Source organism: Schistocerca gregaria, chromosome 1 (assembly GCF_023897955.1).
Source record: "Schistocerca gregaria isolate iqSchGreg1 chromosome 1, iqSchGreg1.2, whole genome shotgun sequence".
Lineage (NCBI taxonomy): Eukaryota > Metazoa > Arthropoda > Insecta > Orthoptera > Acrididae > Schistocerca > Schistocerca gregaria.
The window spans coordinates 878,739,451-878,766,130 of NC_064920.1; the positions used below are offsets into that span (position 1 = coordinate 878,739,451).

Below are 26,680 nucleotides of genomic sequence, written 5' to 3' on the forward strand. Positions count from 1 at the left end.
TTCCTATTAAACATCGACTTTCGTAATATTAACTTCTGCGGAAATAAATGGCCTTAAGAAGATTATTTGTAAGTCTATAAGTATTTTAAGCCGTTCTATGTTCTAAGAGAAATGAAAAAATTAAAACCTGCTGTAAACTAGATTCTTCGTCAGCATGGCTTCATCTGTTGCTCGAAGTTTAGTATATAAGGCTATGCCACTGCTGATTACGTTAATTATTTCAAATATTTATTAAATAATCCATTGTGACAGTACGGCTCTTAATTTAGTTACAATACACTTACGCTTGCCTTTCGTATATTACAACACTGATGACGTTTTCTTGGATTGGTTCAAAAATGGTTCAAATTGCTCTGAGCACTATGGGACTTAACTTCTGAGGTCATCAATCCCCTACAACTTAGAACTACTTAAACCAAACTAACCTAAGGACATCACACACATCCATGCTTGAGGCAGGGTTCGAACCTGCGACCTTAGCGGTAGCGCGGTTCCAGACTGTAACTCCTAGAACCGCTCCGCCACTCTTGGATTATCAGTCGAATTTTGTACTCGTCCTTCTCGTCAAATGTTGCTTCAATGCGAATCTGTTGTTCGCCCGCTACCGCAAGAGATCTGAATAGCGATGTTCACTGGAAACGATTCCTTTCTGATTCAGCAAATTAACATGTAATTTTAATTGTATTTAAACCTATCTGTACGATGTAGCTTGCCTCATGGTAAACTAAGCACTTTTGTATGTGTGATGTGCAGCACCGAAACTGTCTTACATATCATCTTGTCGAATAAATTAATCTCCAGTCGATTACCTTTGAAATTTACTTTTTTATGTGAGAAAATAAGTTGTTTGCGCCTCAGATAGGGAATTGATTTTGTATGTATTACTGTGATTTTTGAAAGGTAATGGTGCTCATCTTCACAGATCACTTTTCTGCACCATGCTTCATAGCAGTCATGTAACAGTAGAACTGTAATGTTGCAGATTTTCCTAAGATTTTCTCCATATTTTTTATCGATATGTTGCAAATGACTGAAAAACTATTACCTACAGGAGTTGCATAAAAATATGATAGTACCGCGAGAAATGTATGTTCAACATAATTGCGGATGTTAGCCAAGCCTGCAGGTTGCGCTTCTGTAGGTGTGAATGTATTATGTCGGAGCTAAGTGCATTCGAACGTCGGCAAATCGTTGGTGCTCGTTTGGTGACTGCTTCCGTAACCAAGGCAGCCGAAAAGTTTGGTGTTTCAACAGGCACCTTATCGGTGATTTACATCATATACAGGGAAAGAGGAAACACAACGTGGACGAAAGTGTGATGAGTGATCGTGACATAGTTCATTAAAGAGGCTTTTGACGACAAATAACGGGAAGACAGCTGCAAAAGTCACTCCAAAACTGAACGTCGCACTCGCGAACCCTGTTAGCTCCGAAATAACGCGAAGGGAGCCGCACAAGAGGAAATTGCAGCGCGAGCTGGAGTACTAAAATCACTCATTGTTGATGCAAATACCCGTAACAGGAAAATTTGGCCCCGAAGCCGCAAACCCTCGACTATGGACCAATAGAAGAAAGTCATTAGTTAGGATGAATCTTGCTTCACACTGTTTCCAACCTCTGGCCGAGTTTACGTCCCACGAGTGAAATATGGCGGGGTTGAGTAATGATCTGCGTAACCATTAGGGTACTCCATTGGCTCCATGGTTATTCTGGAAGGTCGCATTCTTGTCAAGAATTATGTGACAATTTGGCTGATCAGGTCCATCCCACAGTACAATGTTTGTTCCCCAATAGTGATACTGTGCTTCAAAGCGATAGGGCCCCTGTTCATAGAGCTCGCATTGTCCAGGATTGGTTATGTGAGCACGAGGATGAAGTGTCGCATCTCCGTTGGGCACCCCAGTTACCAGATCTTGGTATTAGTCGGCGTTTGTCATCTACTTTGGAGAGAAGGAAGCGTGATCACTATCCATCTACATCACCGTCAAGTGAACGTCTGATTATTTTGCAGGAAGAATGGTATAAGATTCTCTTGAAAATCTCACAGGACCCGTATTTATCCATTCCGAGACGACTGGAAGCTATTTTGAATGCCAACGGGATTCTTGCACAGTATTAGCTATGGAATTTGCTATGTTTTTGATGTTCCCATATTTTTGACCACACCTGTATCTATGGATGGCTTCGTAAACGTAAGGTATGCAAGTAACAGTTTATGGCAGACAGAGTTATATGACCTATCTTGTTTCAAAAAACTTTCTCTTTGGATTAAACAATTTTTTAAGCTTTCCTTGCTTGTAGCAGTTGCCTTGGGTCCAAATTTTTATTCGAACAAATTCTTCACTGCGTAGTTGATTTCGTGTCGAAATGGAAAAATTCGGTCAGTAGGGACTAAAGACAAAGTAAATATCAAGAAGCGTAAAAATTTGTCAGTGGTTTATAGAAGTTGCGTGTTTTAATAGAAGCACAGTTTTGGTTCAAAATGGTTCAAATGGCTCTGAGCACTATGGGACTTAACATCTTAGATCATCAGTCCCCTAGAACTACTTAAACCTAACTAACCTAAGGACATCACACACATCCATGCCCGAGGCAGGATTCGAGCCTGCGACCGTAGCAGTCACGCGGTTCCGGACTGAAGTGCCTAGAACCGCACGACCACCACGGCCGGCTTGCACAGTTTTGCAGTGGTATCTTGTTTAGGCTTCAGAACATAACAAAAGTGAATGAAAATGGTATGATGGAGCAAGCATTTCGGCGAATGTGCATCGTTTTATTTTGAACTGTTACAGTATTCATATTGCTTCTGTTAGTTATTTGCATCCAGAGGCGAATACAATTATAGAAATATTGTTTTATACAAAGGAGCACCATGCACTTCATTTGCTGTTAGACTAACATCGAAACTGTAAACTCTCTCCAGAATATCCCTGATAGAGTTTCCGACGTATGGCCCTAAGATTGTTGGAGTAAAAAAGAAGCAGGAGTCTAAAGCAGTTAGCCTTATCCTACATTGTTAGGGTGTGGAGTCGACATCCCATTAAAAAAAGAGGTCGCTAGCGAAAATGCTTGGAATCTTATATTCGATGGATTCGGTTATCTAGAAAGTTTTATACGCATTCTCTAGCACTCCGTATAATCAGTCCTGCGTCACTGATTTTTATTCGATTTATTTATAGTTTTGTTTCATCTTACACGGGATCTAGATTTTCAGAAAACGAAAAGAAAACCCAATTTCCGCTTGCCATAAACCGTCGTTTTATAGTTTCAGTAATTACGGTGCGTATGGAGTAGAAGCAACAACGGAAGCAGGTAATCTCTCTCTCTCTCTCTCTCTCTCTCTCTCTCTCTCTCTCTCTCTGTGTGTGTGTGTGTGTGTGTGTGTGTGTGTGTGTGTGTGGTCTGGAGCCGTTTGTCACGCGCCATCTGACCTGAACTCGCATCTCTGCGATAACCATCAAGCCCCAGGTCGCACATCCACACTGAGCCCCCGAGTCCTGCCTCACTTAATCTCGCTGCTTCTCTCTCCCTCTTCCCCCCCCTCTCTCTCTCTCTCTCTCTCTCTCTCTCTCTCTCTCTCTTTCTCACACACGCGATGTAAGTTCGCTGTTATCCCGGGCCGTCCGGAATCTTCCAGCAGTTGCTGGTGCGACCATGAGCCATCAATCCTCCTGTCGCGATATCGCCTCTAAAGAGTTTGCGCACGAACTTTTTAACGTTTCTTCTCCCTCTCTCCTTATAGCTAGTAGAGTTCAGGCAAGCGGACTACTTTTCAACTCGGGGAAGGTACTTAATAGTTGAGTGCCGAGTACGTAACTGAAAGATATCAGACATATAAATCAATCAATGGTTTCATTTGTAGCTGAGCATTTAAGGCAACGGTATGAACCATTATAGTTTCTTCTAAATCTCTGTGTCACTTCTGTTAATACCAACACAAACCATGATAACCCAGAGAGGTCTGATAGATGTTTTGAAAAATGTTAAAATGTGTGTGTAGCCGGCCGCGGTGGTCTCGCGGTTCTAGGGGCTCAGTTCGGAACCGCGCGACTGCTACGCACGCAGGTTCGAATCCTGCCTCGGGCATGGATGTGTGTGATGTCCTTAGGTTAGTTAGGTTTAAGTAGTTCTAAGTTCTAGGGGACTGATGACCACAGATGTTAAGTCCCATAGTGCTCAGAGCCATTTTTTTTCAAGTGTGTGTGAAATCGTATGGGACTTAGCTGCTAAGGTCATCAGTCCCTAAGCTTACACACTACTTAATCTGAAGTATCCTAAGGACAAACACACACACACACACACACACACACACACACACACACACACACACACACACACACACACACACACGCCCGAGGGAGGACTCGAACTTCCTCCGGGTCCAGCCGCACAGTACATGACTGCAGCGCCTTAGGATAGATGTTTCGGCTGGAGTAAGAGATATTTGCCAATGTATAAGGAATGGTGTAGCGCTGTTATTCTTCTTATGTCAGGTGCTAGTAACATATTAAAGAAGAGATGTGATGCGGGCATTTGTTATTCTTTTTTTGTGTTTTGTCAATCAACGACAGAGCTGTAGTAATTTCTGTGACAACAAACCTAATTATCTGTTTTTACTGCCATAAAGTAATACAATGTGCTTGTATGCTTCAGATTATAGTGTAGATGCCGATATTATCCTCCGTATGCTAATTGTTTCCTCTATTTTTAAGGCTGTTTGTCTGGTTGTCTTGTTTTCTGGATGTTTTTCTAGCAGTAAACATTTGCCCTCCAGCCTCGACTCAAGTTAAATGGTCAGACTGAGCTTAGTGTAGCCCTTCCTTGACATTGCACCTAGTCATGCCCGTATTACTAATTAGTGATTAAAGAAAAATATTCATATGATACAAAACATAAATCACTGCGAAAAAGAATAACGTCGATGTATATCAGGTATGTAATGAGGAGCAAATAATTTGTTATACGTTCTGAAGTGGTTTACATCTTGTACCCATGCCGACTGCTGCACTTCCTTGGGTGTGTTGGACAGGATTTGGGGATAGCAACATACAGTTGCTGAATGTGGAATGGCATGATTTTTATTCGCCAGTATCAGCCATGAATATTACTCGAGAATGTGTATCTCACATATTATGCATGCTCGCGAGCTTTTTACAGAAAATTTTCCTTCAGAAATCTAAAGTGAAGCTGTATAATGAAAACCTGTGCTTGCTGTATTTTTCAACGCGTGATGGTGGTAGGTCATAAACACATCGAAACATAATTTCGAACCCGGAAACGTACTACATAGGTTTACTTTTTTAACTGAGGTGGCAGAGAAAAACTTCAAATGAGATATTTAATTTATGGGTTACACTTTGCTTGCCCTATCCCTCCATCACTGATCAGCGGTTCAGGAAAAATATTCATATAATACAAGAAATAAAAATCTGCGAAAAAATTATGTCGATGTGTACCAGATATACAACGAGTAGGAAATAATTTGTCATACTTGGTGATGCTGAGGTGACCGTGCTCCATATTACTTTTCCGTCTCATACAATAGAGGTAACTTTCGTCTTCTGAGTGAGGCACGAAATGTAAGGGAACAAAGAATCGGATATTGTAAAGCTTCTTGCTGTTGGCGATAGATCCCTTGCATCTTCAGAGGAAAACGAACCCCTGATTTGAAATGCAAAATGCCCAATCAAGTCTGAAAGAGAGCTGTTTATGTTTGTCAAATATTCCATGCAGCCTTAAACGTTGACTAAATTAACATTAAGTAGAGTACGGGAGTTATTCACTGCTTATGAAAAGATATTTTCGAACTTCGTTAACAGTCTGAACTGATGGCCTCATAGCCATTATACTCTACCGGGGGGGACAGTATAGTTTTTAGTGCTCTATGCTTACATTATGTTAGAGATCTGTTTAAGATTTCTCTTTCAGGTAGCAAAAACGTCTCATGAGTAACATGAATGTTAAGTCATTCCTCACTTTTAGATAAGTTAATTTGTCGTAAATAGCCTCTGCAAGATCTGTAGAACGCTCACCTAAACCACAAAATCTATAGAAACCTTCGCTCTTCGCGTGAATTAGCGAAATGTTTCCCATTTGTTTCTGTACATCGCAACTCGATTTCGAGTAAAGTCTCAATCTAAGAGGATTCTCATCCAACTATTTGCCATCAGAACTTGAAAAAAAAATGGCTGAAATGGCTCTGAGCACTATGGGACTCAACTGCTGTGGTCATTAGTCTCCTAGAACTTAGAACTACTTAAACCTAACTAACCTAAGGACATCACACACATCCATGCCCGAGGCAGGATTCGAACCTGCGACCGTAGCAGTCGCGCGGTTCCGGACTGCGCGCCTAGAACCGCGAGACCACCCAGGACTTGAAGGCTACAAGTTTATATCCAAGCTACAGTGCAAGCATCCAAAATTTCGTTTTTGGTTGAAAAAATTTTTGTTCGTTGTTTTTATTATTCTTCTGCTTCAGTGAAATAAGCACTGTTACAGCCCCTCCTGCGCTAAATAAGAGCGTTTTTCACTCAGGTAGATGCACTCGCACATACCTCCTACGGCGGCTCATCCGTTTTTTTTCCTTTCCGCTAGGATATTGCCACACTCAAGTCAATTACCTGACACGAGTTGTTCGCACCAGAATGAAAGTTACTCTCCGCAGAGGGCTGTCTGTTAGTATGAATGTTCGTGGCAGTAAAATTAACTTCCAGACCGTCCCACGAACTCCAGTTTCTGCTATTGACCTGCTTGCTTCATCAAATGAGTTATCCTAACACCCTACACGGCATTATTCAAACCTTCAGTTGTGGCATTGTCGTCCACGAATTGCACAGATCTGGGTTCAGATCCCGCTCATGCATACTGTTAACATAAAGTTTATTGTGTGCATCACAAAGACATTTCAGAAATACACAAACCTATTTTGTTCAATATTTCAGGTTCGACTGAGAGGACAGATACGATTTCGCCGAATGCTCACTTTTCGTTAATATGCTTCGTTTGATAAGTAAACCCAGTTTTTTTTAAAAAAACAAATTTTCCGAGGTACAAATGGATACATATAATTAGAACTGAATGGAACAGCTATTAAGAATGAGAAATAATGGACTGAGATACTTTATAGAAACTAAATTAGATAATCTCATCTTTACAGTCACCCAAAAAGAAAAACGGGGCAAAGTGGTCACAACATCGGTAATAACAATACCTCTGCAAGAGTTATGAGGGTAGGCACAAAGTTTTAACCATCACATCGAAAAAATGAAGTTAAGTAACTAATTCTTTGTTCTTTTCAGGCACATGACTGTTAATCCTGGTACTCACTGAATTCCACGAGCAACAATACCGTAGCATGCCGCTAGGGCAGCCAAAGTAAAATGGTGCAGCCATACTAAAATGGTGCAGCCCATTGATAAATCGTAACGCGGCAATTTTTATAATCTGTACGAAGACTGGAGGCCATAACCTGTTGTCTAGAGATAGCGTCTTCGACTAATAATGAAAATGAATTTCAGTGATATGGTTGTTCTCATCGGATTCGACAATGTTCATCAGAGACAAGAGTAGCGTCTGAAGTGCTCCATGGAAGTGTAATTGGACCGTTATTATTTGCTATATACATAAAAGATATGGCGCACAGGGGTGGAAAGAATCTGTGACAGTTTGCTGATGACGCTGTGATTGACTATAGGAAGACACAAGATGATGTAGACAAAATTTCTAGGTGTTGTGATAATGACAGCTAGCTCTAAACGTAGTAAAAAATGTAAGTTGTTGAGGATGAGTAGGAAAAACAAACGCGTAATATTCGGATACGCCATTAGTAGTGTTTTGCTTGACACAGTCACGTCGTTTAAATATCAGGTTGTAGAGTTTCAAAACTATACAAAACAGAACGAACATGTGAGGATTGTGATAGAGAAGGCGAATGGTCGACTTCGGTTTATTGGGAAAAGTTTGGGAAAGTGTGGTTCGTTTGTAAACGAGACCGCTTATAGGACGCTAGTGCGACCTATTCTTGAGTACTGCTTCAGTTTTTTGGACCCGTACTATAATGGTCGCCCAATCGTTGATATTCCTATATTCGTACTATATCACTCCAATATACGAAGCTTGTTATACTTGATGTAGAGAATTAGGTTGGCGCCATTAAATTACATTGTAATAGTTGCTGCTGGCTGGTTCACTGCTGTATCTTGATGTTAATGTTGGCTCTATATGTATTCGTGTAGGGGCAAAAAGATGAGGTCCCGTGTTGTTGATGTGCTTCTTGATAAATAATTAACGACAGCATAAGTGAACTTCAACTATTTATGGGCATGGTAGCCATCTTAACTCCGCTGACCGCCCAAAGACGTTGTCACTGTACAGAGTAACACTTCTTTTACAACATCTTTGCATTGTTTTTCCACATAAGACAATAACATACACACTTTACAAAAGTTCTATCAAGACTGAGCTGACGAGGCTTCTTGCTGCTTGTATTTATAACCTCGTCAAAGAACTACTAAGAAGATATATGGTTTATAAGTCAGGCATCCATTTGTTATCGTAATTTGTGCAAAAAAGTAATTAAATTACATCGAGTGACATAATTTAACAGGTCATTAAAATGACAGACAGGTTTGTCAACTTGTCAGAACACTTCCTTGTTGCAAAAAGGCTGTTTTTCAAAGGTACCTCTATTGACTTCTCTCATTTGCATACATAAGTAAATAACGGAATAATTAAAAATTACGCCGGCCGCGGTGGTCTTGCGGTTCAAGGCGCTCAGTCCGGAACCGCGCGACTGCTACGGTCGTAGGTTCGAATCCTGCCTCGGACATGGATGTGTGTGATGTCCTTAGGTTAGTTAGGTTTAAGTAGTTCTAAGTTCTAGGGGACTGATGACCTCAGCAATTAAGTCCCATAGTGCTCAGAGCCATCTGAACCATTTTTTAATTAAAAATTGCAGTGGTTCTCGTTTAAAATAGATGTGTTTACGTGCATAGTGAGTTAAAACAGTCCTAGTGAATAAATAGGCTTCACTGGATAATTTTTATTTAAGGAGATCCAGAGTACGTAAGTTGACCAATATTATTCGTATTTCATATTAATTTTTTCAGTTGAATATAGTGTTTTTACATAATGACAACTGCTGTATTAATGTTCAAGTGACGTTAACTTTGTGTGGGTCAGTTGTTAATTATATTTTAATGGGTTGGCTGTTTATGGAGACATGTTATGCAATCATTGCTAACATACACGATTACTTTTCTATTATCATAATTGCTAGTTAAACTGGTTGAATTAGGAGGGTATCGCATATAATAAAGCCTTTAATAGGTTCCGTTACAGTACCAAGTCGGATTAAAAGAATAGATAGAACAAGTTCAATAGCGGGCTGCTAGGTTTGTTACCGGTATGTTCGAACACTTTTCGAGGAACACTAATGATAAAATTTAGAGAAGCGGCATCTGAAGCTGACTGAAGAGTGATTTTAATGCCGACAACATACATTTCGCGGAAGGACCACGAAGATATCATATGAGAAATTAGGTAGCATATAGATAGTGGTTTTCCCCTCGTTTTATTTACGAGTGGAACGGCAAAGGAAATTACTAGTAGTGGTACAGGGCACACTTCGCCACCCACGGAGGCTGGCGGAGTATGTACGTAGATGTAGATGTAGTTGTAAAACGTCATGTGTCTCGGGTTCGAATCCAGCCCCTCCCTAAATTCTGGATAAAAATCATTAACAATGATTCCAGAAAGAGATTTTCACTCTGCAGCGGAGTGTGCGCTGATACGAAACTTCCTGGCAGATTAAAACTGTGTGCCCGACCGAGACTCGAACGCGGGACCTTTCCCATTCTGGAAACATCCCCCAGGCTGTGGATAAGCCATGTCTCCGCAGTATCCTTTCTGTCAGGAGTGCTAGTTCTGCAAGGTTCGCAGGAGAGCTTCTGTAAAGTTTGGAAGGTAGGAGACGAGATACTGGCAGAAGTAAAGCTGTGAGGACCGGGCGTGAGTCTTGCTTCGGTACCTCAGATGGTAGAGCACTTGTCCGCTAGAGGCAAAGGTCCCGAGTTCGAGTCTCGGTCGGGCACACAGTTTTAATCTGGCAGGAAGTTTCATTAACAGTGGTGACCACAGCCTCGTTCTGCCAGCGGCCTTGTCAGACAGGGCGGATGATTTCCAGATAAATCCTTTATTTGGAGAGGTTTTAACTATCTCTCTTGCCCTTTGCGATGATTTTTGAAGACCTCGGCCAACATGGATTTGTTGTATTATTGAAGGAACAAGGACGCGCGCAGTCCCGGTGGAGTCGTGATCGGTGACCTCTATCAGCGTGCGGCCACAGGGGTCAGAAATTATGGATGGCGTTGTCGGGGAAAGAGGAGAGAAGAGAACAGAAGCGGGGTGGGGTAGAGGCGACTACCTGCCGCCCGTTGCCCGGCCAGAGCAGTGGGAGGGCTGCCACAAGCTAATTGGGCCCCGCGCGTTTGATCCCGCGACCGCACGAAATACAATCACAGCGCCTCCGATATTGGGCCGCGCCGTCTGTTGTACAACGGACTTCAATAAAGCGCATTGCTGCCCACCGGCGGACGCGTTCCGTCTCGCTGGGCACAGTTCCCCAGTTGCTGCCACACACATATTCCTGCTCAACATTTCACCGCTAATAATGTGCCGGTACTTCTGGATGACTGTTTCCGACAGCCACGAGAGAGCTTATTGCAGTAATAAATGTGTTCTGAAGCCCCACGTTTGCGTTGTCGTGTTTAGAGCTCCCAGCGCACTGTGCTTACTAAGAAATGATGCCATCACTGTTAGTGTGAGGGGGTCCTCAAAACTAATGCCTTCTTATATTTTATTATGAAAACTCTTAATGCTTTTTAAATAAAACAAACGTTATTAACGTTCTACACATTTTCATGTCTACATATTTGCAGTCGTCTGGCGCTAGATGGATCCGAATTGTTGCGTGTAACAATATCGGTGCGTGAAAACCAGCGTCCTGTCATCGAGTTTCGAATTCAGAGAGATCGTCCACGCATGGAGCACCCTCTCTTTCAGTATGACAATGCCACACCATGCACGAGCGCTGCGACATCTCCAATAATCTACTTATATGGATATGGTGCCTGTTCTTTCGGAAATGTCCGCTGCTGACGGGCTTTGATATATATCAACGGGGACAGGTTAAAATGTGTGCCTCGACCGGGACTCTAATCTGGTATCTACTGCTTACATGGGAGACACACTATCCATCTGAGCCACCGAGGGCACAGAGGATAGTGCGACTGCAGGGGCAATCTCGCGCACGCCTTCCGCTAGACCCACATTCTCACCTTGTATGCCCACACACTAAATTCGTAGTGTCCCACCCCAACACACTTATTACTCGTGGAAGACATTTTTACGAAGTCCCGTAAGAGTTTGGGGAATATGTGCGCATCTGCACAGAAGAAGGAGGTCATGGCCGGTGTTACCAGAACTATACACTTACGTGGATATGGTTCCTGTTCTTTCGTACATGTCAGCAGCTAAAGGTATTAAATTAATTCTCATCTCATTTCTCCAATAATCCGATTCTATGGGTGCACTGCCTTAGATCATCCTCCATACAGTCCCGATTTGGCCCCATCCTATTTTCATCCGTCTTCAAAACTTAAAGAACGCCTTCGGCGACATCACTTTGTTAGTGATGGAGCGGTGCGAGTTGTGGCTATGGCTCCGTCATTAAAATAAAGCATTCTACAATGATGGTATCAACAAACTGGTCTCGTTGGGAGAAACTTGTTGGTCGCCAGGATGACTATGTTGAGAAATAAATACGCAGACGCAAAGAATGAAGGCGTAGAATGTTAATAACGTTTGTTTTATTTAAAAATCGTTAAGAGTCTTCACAAAAAATACTCAGCGGCAATGCTTTTCAGCACGCCCTCAGACGTCCAGCTTTCTGTGCCGTGGGTCTAGCGCAGCCGGCCTGATTGGCCGAGCGGTTCTAGGCGCTTCAGTCTGGAACCGCGTGACCGCTACGGTCACAGGTTCGAATCCTGCCTCAGGCAAGGATGAGTGTGATGTCCTTAGGTTAGTTAGGTTTAAGTAGTTCTAAGTTCTAGGGAACTGATGACCTCAGAAGTTAAGTCCCATAGTGCTCAGAGCCATTTGAACCATTCTTTTTAGTCTCGTGCACGTGGCGGCGCGCACGCAAACTTGGCAGTAGCTTCCGGGAAGCCGGCGCACGCTCCGCGCCGTCTTCGAGGCATTCATTGCTGCAGAAGGACGCGTATGTAATGCCATTTTCATGCTTTCTGTGATACAAGAGAGCAAAGCAGCTTTAACACAATGCGCGGCAATAAAATCACTTGTCATGCATCTTTCATCTAGTCTACAATAAATAAGAATGTCATGCAGAGGTACATTTGATAGTAGCGTATATTAAACTTTGTTCCCATTCCATTCACAGATCGATCATGAGGAGAATAACTGATTTATAATATTGTCAGTCTTAAGACCTGAAGGTAGCGGTTGTTTAAGTAATCGTTACAAATATTTTAATATACAGCCACTAATCTTAGGAACGTATTCCACTGCAACGCATTTTGGGAGTCAAGTTCCCATCTTCCGGCTGCCTAAGTAAATCGTACAGTGAAGTGCATTTCGTCAAGGATTAACTGAGACATCCAGATGATGGCAGCTCGACTCCTGAAATACGCTGCTGTGGATTATGTTCCTAATATTGATGGCTGTATGCTTAATTATTTCTAAGGAATAACTAATTACAAGGCATAGTTATGAAGTTTTAAATATCAAAAATGTAGCTGAGAACTTGAAATATGGCGATGATGATAGTCTTCTACATATTTATCTTCAGTATAACACATTTTTCCCACCGATGGATGACTTGCTGGAGTCCTTGGCTGGAGAACTTGGTACAATGAAAGAGGAAGAATTCACCATGTGTGTTCTCAGGAGAATATGAGAGGTTGGGGTGAGGCAAAATATGTTAGCCCAAAGAAAGAGCTGTTTAGCGCCCTCAGCCATAAATCATCATCATAAAGAAGCAGCATGAGTGGCTAACTGCTGTACATAATGAGCAGTGAAGTTGTCGTGCAACAAAAACGCACCCGCATAGATTTTCGCGATGCTCCGTGTTCACGGCCTCCCTTCGGAACCATGCTCCTGTGCCGGTTCGACCCTTAACAGAACAATCTGTTAGTGCTGCACCACCACAGTCTTAAAATACAGTCAGCAGCACCTTGACCGATGATGGTCGGTTGCTCGCCTTTTTTGGATGGTGGTGAATCCGCATGTTTCCAGTGCTTGATTTACTCCTTTGTCTCGGGGTCACATTGGTACACTCAACATTCGTCCTTGGTGAACAGGTAGCTGACGAAGTCATCTGCATGCGCCTGACACAGCTGCAACGTTATACGTAGTTGCCGTCCTCATATGGCGGGCTTTTGGTACGAGTGCGAGCAGTCGCGGAATCAACCGGGCCACCTTTGAAATGTTGAAAATGTCTTATAGTACGTTAAAAACTGATTTTAACTTTTTGCACTGCTGCCTCGAGTGTAATACTACGGTCTACCATTTTCCTTGCCGTTCCCGGATCTTAACAGAGAGATAGTCTGCCACTTCGGTCTTCGTCGTTCAGAGTTCCGGACCACACTGGAAGCGTCTGCGTCTCTGTGTCATGTGGTGCTGCACTAATGTAGTACACGTCCACCAACTCAAAAGGGATTGTTACAAAGTTGTTCCCCTCCACTACAACTTCATAAGTGGGCCATCCCATTTTATTTTAGCTCCTCTAGCTTCGTGCTGCAGCATAGAGGGTGCACAGGTTCAACATTTATTGACAGTATCAGTTCCTCAAACATTCAATATATTGAAACGACGTCACACCATCAGTTTAAGATGTCGAACACCCAAAGGAATCGTGTGCTGCAATTATTTTAGCTACAGTTTGCAAGCCACAGAAAACAACTATAAAGAGTGAATGGATCCCCGAGGGGAGAAATGAATTAAGCGACTGGTCATGTTAATTTACTGGCTGCCATGGACCCGAAAGATTTCATAAATTAATTTCTGATTATTCGTGCATAACACGACGATCTGTGAATGTTAATACGGAATAAAATGAGAGCAAAACACATTTATGAGATAGGATAAGGAATAACTTTGAGATTTCTGGCGACAGGCAGGTCATCCGAATTCTCGAAGATTAGTTCTGTAATAACAGCAAATACAATTAGTAAAATATGGAAACGTGAAGCAATTACATTTGCCTGGCAACTTTAAGTTAAGGTAATTGAGGTATAACTTTTTTTACGGTTTGTGATAATTTGGTGAAACTGATAAGCATTTTGCAGACCTCTTAATGGTCATTGCAGATATGTGAGGTATTTTTCGAAGTTAAAGCGTTTTCCAATCTGCAATAGGTATGATAATTTACCAACCTATATCTGTACCCATATCTGCAATGTAATAAAATACCGGTAAACAGTAACATAGAGAATAGAAAGGCTCGGATATATCTCCGGGGAGCTGAAGGCAACTGAAGAAGGTTCGTCGGCTGGACTCTTTGTTCTGTAGTGCTCGTAAGAGCAACGAGCGTCAGCTCCGCCTCTTCATTAAAATATAGATTATCCGATGGGAGACTGGCGGTGGCCGGATGTGATTTCCCAGCGGCGGATATCGGACGGGCCTGGGTTGGCCCTGCGGGAGGGGAGCGAAGCACTCGGGCGCACAGATCGGCCACATCACGCGGATGGAAGAAGCGGGAGCTTCTGCTCTTTCCTTATTTTGATGTGTGTTTCCAAGTAAACTGCTTTGGAAACACGAGGAACCAAACAAAGGGAAAGAAATCAGTTTACACATCCCGAGGCTTCCAGATGTAGTGGATGCCCCGCATGACATATTTCAAAAACAGTTCCACATATCAAAAACAAAATTTCTGACGAGTGACAGTTTACGAGAAGACAATATGTAATGGTTCAGATATCGATAGCGCTATGATGTATCGAAAACTGCCGTTACCCATCTCTGCTGGACCTACGATCACAGCTGACTAGGCGACATCCTGTCAGCTGGGGGGGGGGGAGGATGAGGGCGGGAGGGGGGGGGGGGGCGCAGAGGAGAGCTTTTGGTTCCTGCAGAAATGTATCGTAAGCAGTCAGTCTGTGGGGTCTGCTCATGCAGTGAGCTAGTACGAGTTTCGAGCGCGGAAAAAGTTGGCGCGAATAGGGGCGTGAAGTGTTTATTTTATTATTGATATTGTGCAATGTGAATCAGAATATTTTCCTTTACAGCGACCAAACGGAATATTAAAGGGGAGTGGCTAACTGCAGTCAAACTGTGAATAATGTGAGCTCTGAATGGACTTTAGATCGACGTAGTGACCTTTTCATGAACTCTAGACATGATAAACTCAGTGTTAGTAATAAACTGTTCAATATCAAGATCACTTTGTATCATAGTATGTCCACCGAGTCAGTTATATTGACAGTAACAGTTTGAAAAGATATGTATGTCATAGGCACACGGTTATGGAAGTTGCAATAGTGATACGTTTAACTCGGGAGTATGTTGTCCCGACACGCTGTCTTCAAATTGTCTGATGCTGAATTAGTACGACAGCAAACAAGAGGTCTAGCAGACGAAAAGTTTGTAAAAAATGGTCAAACGACCGTGCCGCTTATAAGTACGTACTTTATTGCAAGGCCAGATATCGTTGCCTCTTCATCTGACGAGCTAGTTTTTATAACAGAATTATGTAAAAAAATGTAAGCAGTCGAGGGCTCTTGAAAGGAAAAATGCAGGTATGACAATATTTGCATTGAAACAGTACGCTGAAAGAGACGGAGAGTTTATGACCAAGATCGGCTGTTGGGAGCAATTTCTGCCCCTTTATTGATGGCTGAGGTGGCAATGAAGCTGTGGCGCCAGTGTGAGCTACATTTAGCGCACTTTCTACCAGATTTAGCATCTAGTTTCACGGCAAACTTTAACAAGAACTCCATCACTGTAATCGTCTTTCCAGGATTTATAGGGATTTCGATGCATTAAAAGGAATTACAGATGCTCAGTATGACAGTGAATAAAGTTGTGGGTGTCATAGTGTATTAGCAGAGTCTGTGTTACGTGGGTCACCCTGCAAGTTCGCGGTGACACAGTGTCCCGCCCGACACTGATGAATTGATACTGATGCACTGCAAATACTTTCAAATACAAAGTCATTCACATAAAAATTGAAGCACTACTTTTGTCCCTGTAGATGATTTTATCATGATCGTTTGAAGGTTATGATTCTACCGAGACCGTTTTCGATCTAGTTTTGTTCACTATATTCACAAAAAGCTAAATATGTTGCTTCAGTTTGGAATATATAACTCTGGTATGGAGAACTTTCCGCGTTAATTGTTACTATCTGCCGAATTGTGTGTGACTGTGCAGTATTACGATAGAAAAAGTATTATCACAACAGATGCATTTTTTATCACAGATGTAACGATTGGTTGAACGAAGTTTTCAGAAACCACTTTAATGATCTTTTGCCACTGTCGATCATTCATTCAAGATGATGTAAAATGAGTAGTTAGTGCAAAACTGTAAAGTAATCATTTTTAACCTAATAAGGAACAACAGCGGTCGTACCTGTAGTTAACCTATTAATAAAAAATTGTCCATATGACAATAAATTTTAATTTTGGTTACCGGTTTCGATACGTAAGACCATCCTCCGGAGAACGCTCTGAATTATATAACGTTTATGATGGGTAATGTATAACAAACACTTATCCATCGTAAAAACTAACATAAAAACAACGTTAAATGCCATATAAAATGATGTGTTGCACAGATAACGAGAGGAGCCAAAGCACGGAACCGCAGTGTGATAGTGACTGGTATCTCTCACGACTAGCAAGCAAATGTTAGCATAACAAAAGGGATGCTCCACCCACCATTCCTCACGTGACCAGAAATAAAGCGCGTCTGTAAATAGAAAAAAGTCACAGTCTACACGAAAACGTCATACTGTGCCTTCCAATCTACTATTACATTTATAATGTTTAAAACGCCAATAGCAACAGCTAGAGTATTAAACACTGCCCTCTGTAGTGTATTTGACGGAGCTATTAGTCTGTGTATATGTCGCCGCGTTACTAACACAGAAAATTCACTCAGCTTAGCAAAAATTATTATGCATAAAACGCCAACGGTCGACACACAGGTCACGTCAGCTGATACTGTCGTCCCGTGTGTAACTTCTCCCGCTGACGGGCCAGTGTAGCGATGTCAGCTTTACAATATAGGGCGTTATTCAGTTTGCAGTCACAACCTGTCCACTTAATACTTAAACAGTCTACTTAATAAAATTACCAAAAACAATTTGAAACTTATTACAGGAAAATATAGTAATTGCTCGAACGAAATACCTGTCATGCAGTTACACGTAGTTAGGTTGTTCAAATGGCTCTGAGCACTGTGGGACTTAACATCTGAGGTCATCAGTCCCCTAGACTTAGAACTACTTAAACCTAACTAACCTAGGGACAGCACACACATCCATGCCCGAGGCAGGATTCGAACCTGCGACCGTAGCAGCCACGCGGTTCCGGACTGCCGCGCCTAGAACCGCTCGGCCGCAAAAGGCCGGCTGTTAGGTTGTATTTATGTCGTAGCTCCAGGTCTAACTGGCAAGAAAAGTCCATTCTGTTGATCAAAAAATATTTATACACGACAGTACGGTGACATGAAAATGCAAATAAGCTTGCGTTTTCTTCGTAAAAGTACAGACACTGATTTTATTCCTGCCGTATAAGCGACGTCAGCGGCATCTTGGACTGACCGCTGTGAACAACAGATGCGCATTCGACCAGTCAGTTGTGAATTGGCAGTGTTAAGAAGGGGGCGTGCGGCATTAGTGTGTCACAAACCGCAGTGGGGTAACATATCATAATGAAGTGTTCAAGACATTTCTCAGAATATTTTGAAGAAGGGAGAAGTGCTTGGAAAGTTTGTCCCAAACACAGTAACTTTCGACCAAAAGTGACAACTAGTGGACGCCTGTCGCGACTTAATTGAAGTGCAAAAAGCGGTCAATTCTTTTCTGGAAAAAAATCATTATGCGTGATAAGACGTAGTGTTATTAATACGAACTTACCACAAAACAAGAAAGTACCGAACGGGCTTTTGATGCTTTGCCAAGTCCGAAGAAGGTGCTAATATCAGGTGAGCGTTGAACATAATAACAAACAAGGACTTTTCTGATAGTTTCGCATAGAATGAACGTTCTGTATATTGTACTTAAAATAAGGACTGGGGGAGACTATGAAGAACATCTGAAGCATTAAAACCACCATGGTATCTTTTCTCTAATTGTTATTAATAAGTACTACCTAAACTCATTTAAAGCATACTGTGATGAAATATAATAATGACTGCAATGAAACACGCAGTTCAAATACAGTGTTTCGATAACGAACAATTCCGAGTGTTATAATATTTGCTCGTATCTATTCCTTGTCAATCCAATGGAAATAATACCTCGTTATAGAAGCTTGCTGTTGTGTGTACACATCCGATATTAAGAATGTAGTTAAAACTATGTTTCTTTAAATTTACTACACTATTTACGTTACAAAATATGTTAAAATTTAAAAATCACAAATACAAATAAAAATATATAGTTTTATTAAAATACAAAATTTGAAAATTGGCGCATCTTTCCATGGAAATTTCTAAGCATTTGTGTTGTCTTATTGCCAGTTTATGAACTTTATTTCCATCTGCGGAGCGACCATTTCTGTCCTGCTTAATATATTCGCTGCTGAACAAAAACGACTTTTCGTGCCAGTTACCGTGACAACCTAATAGGTCGGATAACTACATGACAGATGGCAATATGTAGTTGGAGCAGTCATTATTACCTGGTTTACTGCGAGAAGCTTTAGTAATAGGTGCTGAATGTCTGGCTACCAGAACCATTGTATGCTTCAGGTACGTCTGCCGCGAAATGTAAATTTTAATGACTGGTGTACCTCGAACACCAGTACATGGAGCTATATCACGTTCAGATTTTACATGTAAGATATCAGGGCCGAAATGATTAATCTGTATCCGATACCACTTCCACTACTGTCACGGCCGGACGCGGTGGCCGAGCGGTTCTCGACGCTCCAGTCCGGAACCGCGCTGCTGCTACGGTCGCAGGTTCGAATCCTGTCTCGGGCATGGATGTCTAAGTCTAGCGGACTGATGACCTCAGATGTTGAGTCCTATAATGCTCAGAGCCACTACTGTCACTGATTGGATTTGGGACAAATGGGTCTTCATGACGAGCAGTATTGCATTAAGAATAGCACTACTTCAACGAACATTTTCCTGGCGTGTACATCACTTCTAGCTGTACCCGAGAAGGCGCTGTTTGTCCCCAGTGCTGATTTACGCCACGTGTTCAGATTCATATTGCAAACATAATGTTTACCTATGTCTGTCCGTTGAGCAAGGTTATGTGTCCGTGGGTGAAGGCTCACCAGATGTGCTCGACACGAGCTGGCAGTGAAGGTCAGTGATCAGCATTCACGCAGTTGACTGCATCTATGTGTCGCCCGAGGGAACTAACTTTCATCGACGTCGTCTGACAAGTTTCTGCGTCCCGTTGCATCTAACTAAAACTCCCCGTTTTATCTTGCGAGCGAGTTTAGCAGAGAAGCGTTCTCATCTTGTGCGCTTCGTCACCGACACGCACTTTTTGGACGCTTGCGCCTCGCTGGCTGCTCTAAACTTGTCTCCCTGCTACAATCCCCGGGGAAGTGCGTGCGAGTTGCACCGCCGCCACTTGTGAGCTGTGCGGCACGTCAAAAAAAAAAAAAGAGCAACTCGATTATAAGCCGTGACGAGGGCAAATAAATTAGCCGCCACTAATACTGCGGGCGTCCGCCCCGCGATCCCTCCCCATGCATATATTTGTTTTCTACGTCATCGGCGGCGCGGACAGCACGCCCCGCGGGCCGGCATTTGCATACATACACCACGCGCCGCGGCCTTTCTTACGGCGACGCAATAATTTACCTTTAAACAGCTTTCTGCCCTCTCTGCGCGCGGGAGGGTGAAAGTAACTAACGACCAGCCGTCTCCCCGGCCACTGCGACCCTCGCCGGACCAGAATATCGCTCGCCCGCGCGTCGCTGACGTCACCGCAGAGACCTGCGAGGGCGGGGCTGTGTCACACTCCTCCGCCATAGACCGGACTGCTGCGTGATCTTCTCTCTGTTCTTTTTCCTCACTTCACCACGTCGTGAGCAAATGAGTCTGGATAGCGAAAAATCTCTTCCTCAGCAGTAAGAACTCCTCTACATTTCACGTTTACTAACGACAACGAAACCAGCACTGCCTGACGACATCCTATTATTTCATGTGCACCGAACCTATATACACTACTGGTCATTAATATTTCTACACCACGAAGATGACGTACTACAGAAGCGAAATTTAACCAACAGGAAGAAGATCCTGTGATATGCAAATGATTACATTTTCAGAGCATTCACACAAGGTTGGTGACGGTGGCGACACCTAGAACGTGCTGACATGAGGAAAGTTTCCAACCGATTTCTCATACACAAACAGCAGTTGACCGGCGTTGCTTGGTGAAACGTTGCTGTGATGCCTCGTGTAAGGAGGAGAAATGCGTACCATCACGTTACCGACTTTGATAAAGGTCGGATTTTAGCCTATCGCGATTGCGGTTTATCGTATCGCGACATTGCTGCTCGCGTTGATCGAGATCCAATGACTGTTAATAGAATATGGAATCGGTGGGTTCAGGAGGGCAATACGGAACTCCGTGCTGGATCCCAACGGCCTCGTATCACAAACAGTCGAGAGGACACGCATCTTATCCGTGTGGCTGTAGCGGATCGTGCAGCCACGTCTCGATCTCTGAGTCAACAGATGGGGGCGTTTGCAAGACAACAACAACCTGCTCGAACAGTTCGACGACGTTTGCAGCAGCATGGACTATCAGCTCGAAGACCATGGCTGCAGTTACCCTTGACACTGCGTTACAGACAGAAGCGCCTGCGATGTTGTACTCGACGAACCTGGGTGCACGAATGGCAAAACGTCATTTTTTCGGATGAATCCACATTCTGTTTACAGCATCATGATGGTCGCATCCGTGTTTGGCGACATCGCGGTGAACGCACTTTGGAAGCGTGTATTCGTCATCGTCATACTGGCGTATCACACGGCGTGATGGTGTGCGGTGCCATTGGTTACATGTCTCGGTCACCTCTTGTTCGCATTGACGGCACTTTGAACAGTGGACGTTACATTTCAGATTCGTTACGACCTGTGGCTCTACCCTTCATTCGATCCCTGCGAAACCCTACATTTCAGCAGGGTAATGCACGACCGCATGTTTCAGTTCCTGTACGGGCCTTTCTGAATACAGAAAATGTTAGACTGCTGCCCTGGCCAGCACATTCTCCAGATCTCTCACCAATTGAAAACGTCTGGTCAATGGTGGCCGAGCATCTGGCTCGTCACAATACGCCAGTCACAACTCTTGATGAACTGTGGTATCGTCTTGAAGCTGCATGAGCAGCTGTACCTGTACACGCCATCCAAGCTCTGTTTGACTCAATGCCCGGGCGTATCAAGGCCGTTATTACGGCCACAGGTGGTTGTTCTGGGTACTGATTTCTCAGGATCTATGCACCCAAATTGGGTGAAAATGTAATCACGTCAGTTCTAGTATAATGTATTTGTCCAATGAATACCCGTTTATCATCTACATTTCTTCTTGGCGTAGCAGTTTTAATGGCCAGTCGTATTTTAAATACGTCAAAAAGTCGTATGAGGTTTTCGACCATATTGATTCTTATAAAAATTACAATCGCTGAAACCTGTAAGCATTGGTTATTATTTTTTATAAATTGCTGTAGTATAGTAAGAATGATACACTGATGACAGAAAACACTACGACTCCACTCATTACCAGACAGCGCTTGGTGACGTTACGGGCACATCACGCAGTGAGGATATTATACTGGGTGATTCACCTGCCCCTACTGCTCAGTTTTATGCAGCCTGCAACGCCTTAAAACACTACGTGCAAGATTTTCATGTTGTCTCGCTCACTACGCACAAACTGTTTGTCCCACAGAAAAAAATGAACAGGACAGTTTTGTAGACAATCTAATGTAGTTTAATTTTGCACTGGGATACGTTTTCGCTGAACCATGATTTACGAATTACTCAAGAAAAACGCGTTTTAAGGTCACGTTTGTACGGTTTTGTTGAATAATTCAAATACTATAGCCTGTAGCGAAAACATACACCAATACATCTACATCTACATCCATACTCCACAAGCCACCTGATGGTGTGCGGCTGAGGGTACTTTGAGCACCTCTATCGGTTCTCCCTTCTATTCCAGTCTCGTATTGTTCGTGGTAAGAAAGATTGTCGGTATGCCTCTGTGTGTCCTCTAATCTCTCTGATTTTGCCCTCATCGGCTCTTCGCGAGATATACGTAGGAGGGAGCAATATACTGCTTGACTCCTCGGTGAATGTATGTTCTCGAAACTTCAGCAAAAGCCCGTACCGAGCTACTGAGCGTCTCTCCTGCAGAGTCTTCCACTGGAGTTTATCTATCATGTCCGTAACGCTTTCGCTATTACTAAATGATCCTGTAACGAAGCGCGCTGCTCTCCGTTGGATCTTCTCTATCTTTTCTATCAACCCTATCTGCTGCGGATCCCACACTGCTGAGCAGCATTCAAGCAGTGGGCGAACAAGCGTACTGTAACCTACTTCCTTTGTTTTCGGATTGCATTTCCTTAGGATTCTTCCAATGAATCTCAGTCTGGCATCTGCTTTACCGACGATCAACTTTATATGATGATTCCATTTTAAATCACTCCTAACGCCTACTCCCAGATAATTTATGGAATTAACTGCTTCAAGTTGCTGACCTGCTATATTGTTGCTAAATGTTAAAGGATATTTCTTTCTATGTATTCTGAGCACATTGCACTTGTCTACATTGAGATTCAATTGCAATTCTCTGCACCATGAGTCAATTCGTTGCAGTCCTTCTGAGTTTCAGAACAATTGTCCACTATTACAACCTCTCGATATACTATAGCATCGTCCGGATAAAGCCTCAGTGATCTTCCGATGGTATCCACAAGGTCATTTATGTATATTGTTAATAGCAACGGTCCTACGACACTCCCCTGTGGCACACCTGAAATCACTCTTACCTCGGAAGACTTCTCTCCATTGAGAATGACATGCTGCGTTCTGTTATCTAGGAACTCTTCAATCCAATCACGCAATTGGTATGATAGTCCATATGCTCTTACTTTGTTCATTAAACGACTGTGGGGAACTGTATCAAACACTAAATTTCCTACAAAAAGGTTCTCTTCATACACTCCTGGAAATGGAAAAAAGAACACATTGACACCGGTGTGTCAGACCCACCATACTTGCTCCGGACACTGCGAGAGGGCTATACAAGCAATGATCACACGCACGGCACAGCGGACACACCAGGAACCGCAGTGTTGGCCGTCGAATGGCAGTAGCTGCGCAGCATTTGTGCACCGCCGCCGTCAGTGTCAGCCAGTTCTCCGTGGCATACGGAGCTCCATCGCAGTCTTTTATACTGGTAGCATGCCGCGACAGCGTGGACGTGAACCGTATGTGCAGTTGACGGACTTTGAGCGAGGGCGTATAGTGGGCATGCGGGAGGCCGGGTGGGCGTACCGCCGAATTGCTCAACACGTGGGGCGTGAGGTCACCACAGTTCATCGATGTTGTCGCCAGTGGTCGGCGGAAGGTGCACGTGCCCGTCGACCTGGGACCGGACCGCAGCGACGCACGGATGCACGCCAAGACCGTAGGATCCTACGCAGTGCCGTAGGGGACCGCACCGCCACTTCCCAGCAAATTAGGGACACTGTTGCTCCTGGGGTATCGGCGAGGACCATTCGCAACCGTCTCCATGAAGCTGGGCTACGGTCCCGCACACCGTTAGGCCGTCTTCCGCTCACGCCCCCAACATCGTGCAGCCCGCCTCCAGTGGTGTCGCGACAGGCGTGAATGGAGGGACGAATGGAGACGTGTCGTCTTCAGCGATGAGAGTCGCTTCTGCCTTGGTGCCAATGATGGTCGTATTCGTGTTTGGCGCCGTGCAGGTGAGCGCCACAATCAGGACTGCATACGACCGAGGCACACAGGGCCAACACCCAGCATCATTGTGTGGGGAGCGATTTCCTACACTGGCCGTACACCTCTGGTGATCGTCGAGGGGACACTGAATAGTGCACGGTACATCCAAATCGTCATCGAATCCATCGTTCTACCATTCCTAGACCGGCAAGGGAACTTGCTGTTCCAACAGGACAATGCACGTCCGCATGTATCCCGTGCCACCCAACGTGCTCTAGAAGGTGTAAGTCAACTACCCTGGCCAGCAAGATCTCCGGATCTGTCCCCCATTGAGCATGTTTGGGACTGGATGAAGCGTCGTCTCACGCGGTCTGCACGTCCAGCACGAACGCTGGTCCAACTGAGGCGCCAGGTGGAAATGGCATGGCAAGCCGTTCCACAGGATTACATCCAGCATCTCTACGATCGTCTCCATGGGAGAATAGCAGCCTGCATTGCTGCGAAAGGTGGATATACACTGTACTAGTGCCGACATTGTGCATGCTCTGTTGCCTGTGTCTATGTGCCTGTGGTTCTGTCAGTGTGATCATGTGATGTATCTGACCCCAGGAATGTGTCAATAAAGTTTCTCCTTCCTGGGACAATGAATTCACGGTGTTCTTTTTTCCATTTCCAGGAGTGTATTTTCTATAGAACTAATAGTTTGTGCATAGCAAGCGAGAGATCATGAAAATCTTGCACGTGATTTTTTAACAATTGCAGGCTGCATAAAACCCATAGACAGGGGCAGCTGAATCTCCCTGAATATGCATAGCTTGACGCCTGGTGAATCATTCCAGCAATGATACAGACCTTAAAACAGGATATCAACTGACACAAGTGGCGGACTGGTACGGCCCATGGCCTGGAAACAAGCCTCTTGGAAATGGAGAAGCTAGTCAGCTATTTGCGTGCTACTGTCATAAGCAACAACGGATAGTGGTTGAAAAATGGTGAAGCGACAAATAGACAACAAGATATTGGGTGTCCACAGCTCATCACACAGTGTCGAAGTAGGGGGCCTGCTCGCTTTGTAAGGCAAGACAGACGGCTACCTGTTTCATATGTGCCGACACATTAGTGCTGGTAAAAGTACACGATTCGCAGAATGCCTTTCAGCCTACACAACTGAACATGGTGCTCTGCAGCATACGGCTCTTGCATTTTCCTACGTTGACTTAACAACAACGTCAGTTGTGACTGCAGTGGGCACAAGATCGCGGAAATTGGACCTTGGATGAATGAAAACGTGTCCCCTGGTCCGATGAATTACGTTTTTTGTTACATCAGGTGGGTGGTCATGTCCGTCTACGCCATCAAAAATGGTTCAAAAGGCTCTAAGCACTATAGGGCTTAACATCTGAGGTCATCAGTTCCCTAGAACTTAGAACTACTTAAACCTAACTAACCTAAGGACATCACATACATCCATGCCCGAGGCAGGATTCGAACCTGCGACCGTAGCGGTCTCGTGGTTCTAGACTGAAGCGCATAGAACCGTTCGGCTTCCTCAGAGCCATTTGAACCATTTTCACTTCGCCTACGTCCGTTGCGTTGGCCTATCTCGTCCGCCTCTCCTTTTTTGTCTTCTCACACAGGCCGTTGTGTTTCAGATGCGAACCAGCAGCAGCAGAGCGGCAAGAAGAAGACGAGCTTTTCGCGGTTCCTTCGCGGCCTGAAGACGGCCCACCGCAAGGACAAGGCTTCGACGCCCGGCGCTTCAGGCGGCTGCTCTCCGCGGCATGCGCGCGCCCGCCAACAGCGAGAACAGAGGGTAAGTCTACACCTCTCGCCGCTTCCGTCAATCCTACACTAATCTGCTAATTCCTAACAGGTGACCACGCATTTCACCTGTGATTCGATGTAGCGCGTAAGTGGGTTGGTTCACTTCATGTGATATCCGTACATCGTCTTTTCTCTTTGCCTTCTTTTGGTGCTAGCCTCGTCGTCAGCAGAAAGTGCTGTCTACACCAGGACAAGGCCTATAAAGATTTACCTTTTCGTGACACGATGTGCCTTATGATGGCATCCATAATAAAGGCACTCTTGTAACTGTAGCCATTACAAATTAGGCACTGTAGCTTTTACGAAATGCCCAAGTTTATGAGCGACGTTCAATAAGTAATGCAACAAAGTTCTTTCTGGACCAGTTCCGCTTGAAAAAATGCGAAATATGTTGAGGGACACAGTGGAATATTCCCACTTCAGCGCCTTTAGTTTCATGAAGTTCCGGGGGCGGTGCTATACGTAGTCTTCAAAGTGGCGTTTGTAACGCAGGTGCGTCCAAGGCAGAGAACTGTCACTGAGCATCGCAGATAATTCACAGACGATTGCAGATTACGGAGACCTGGCAGTGAACGAAGGCACGGTGAGTCGCTGGGCGAGAAGTCTGCCATCATTGTAACAAGATCGCGCAAAGCTGTCCTATCTCCCACGTGCTGGTCGGCCGCTCACAACT

At 44.0% G+C, this 26,680-nt stretch overlaps 1 protein-coding gene across 7 annotated transcripts in view; it reads left to right on the forward strand.

The window, feature by feature from the left end:
• Positions 1-26,680, forward strand: part of LOC126273339 (SAM and SH3 domain-containing protein 1-like) — a 1,103,988-nt gene that overhangs the window by 968,668 nt on the left and 108,640 nt on the right. For all 7 annotated transcript variants that reach the window (XM_049976889.1, XM_049976896.1, XM_049976908.1 and 4 more), the window contains one exon: positions 25,836-25,996. In XM_049976889.1, coding sequence (XP_049832846.1) covers positions 25,836-25,996 — 161 coding nt within the window. The remainder of the gene's footprint in view (positions 1-25,835; positions 25,997-26,680) is intronic.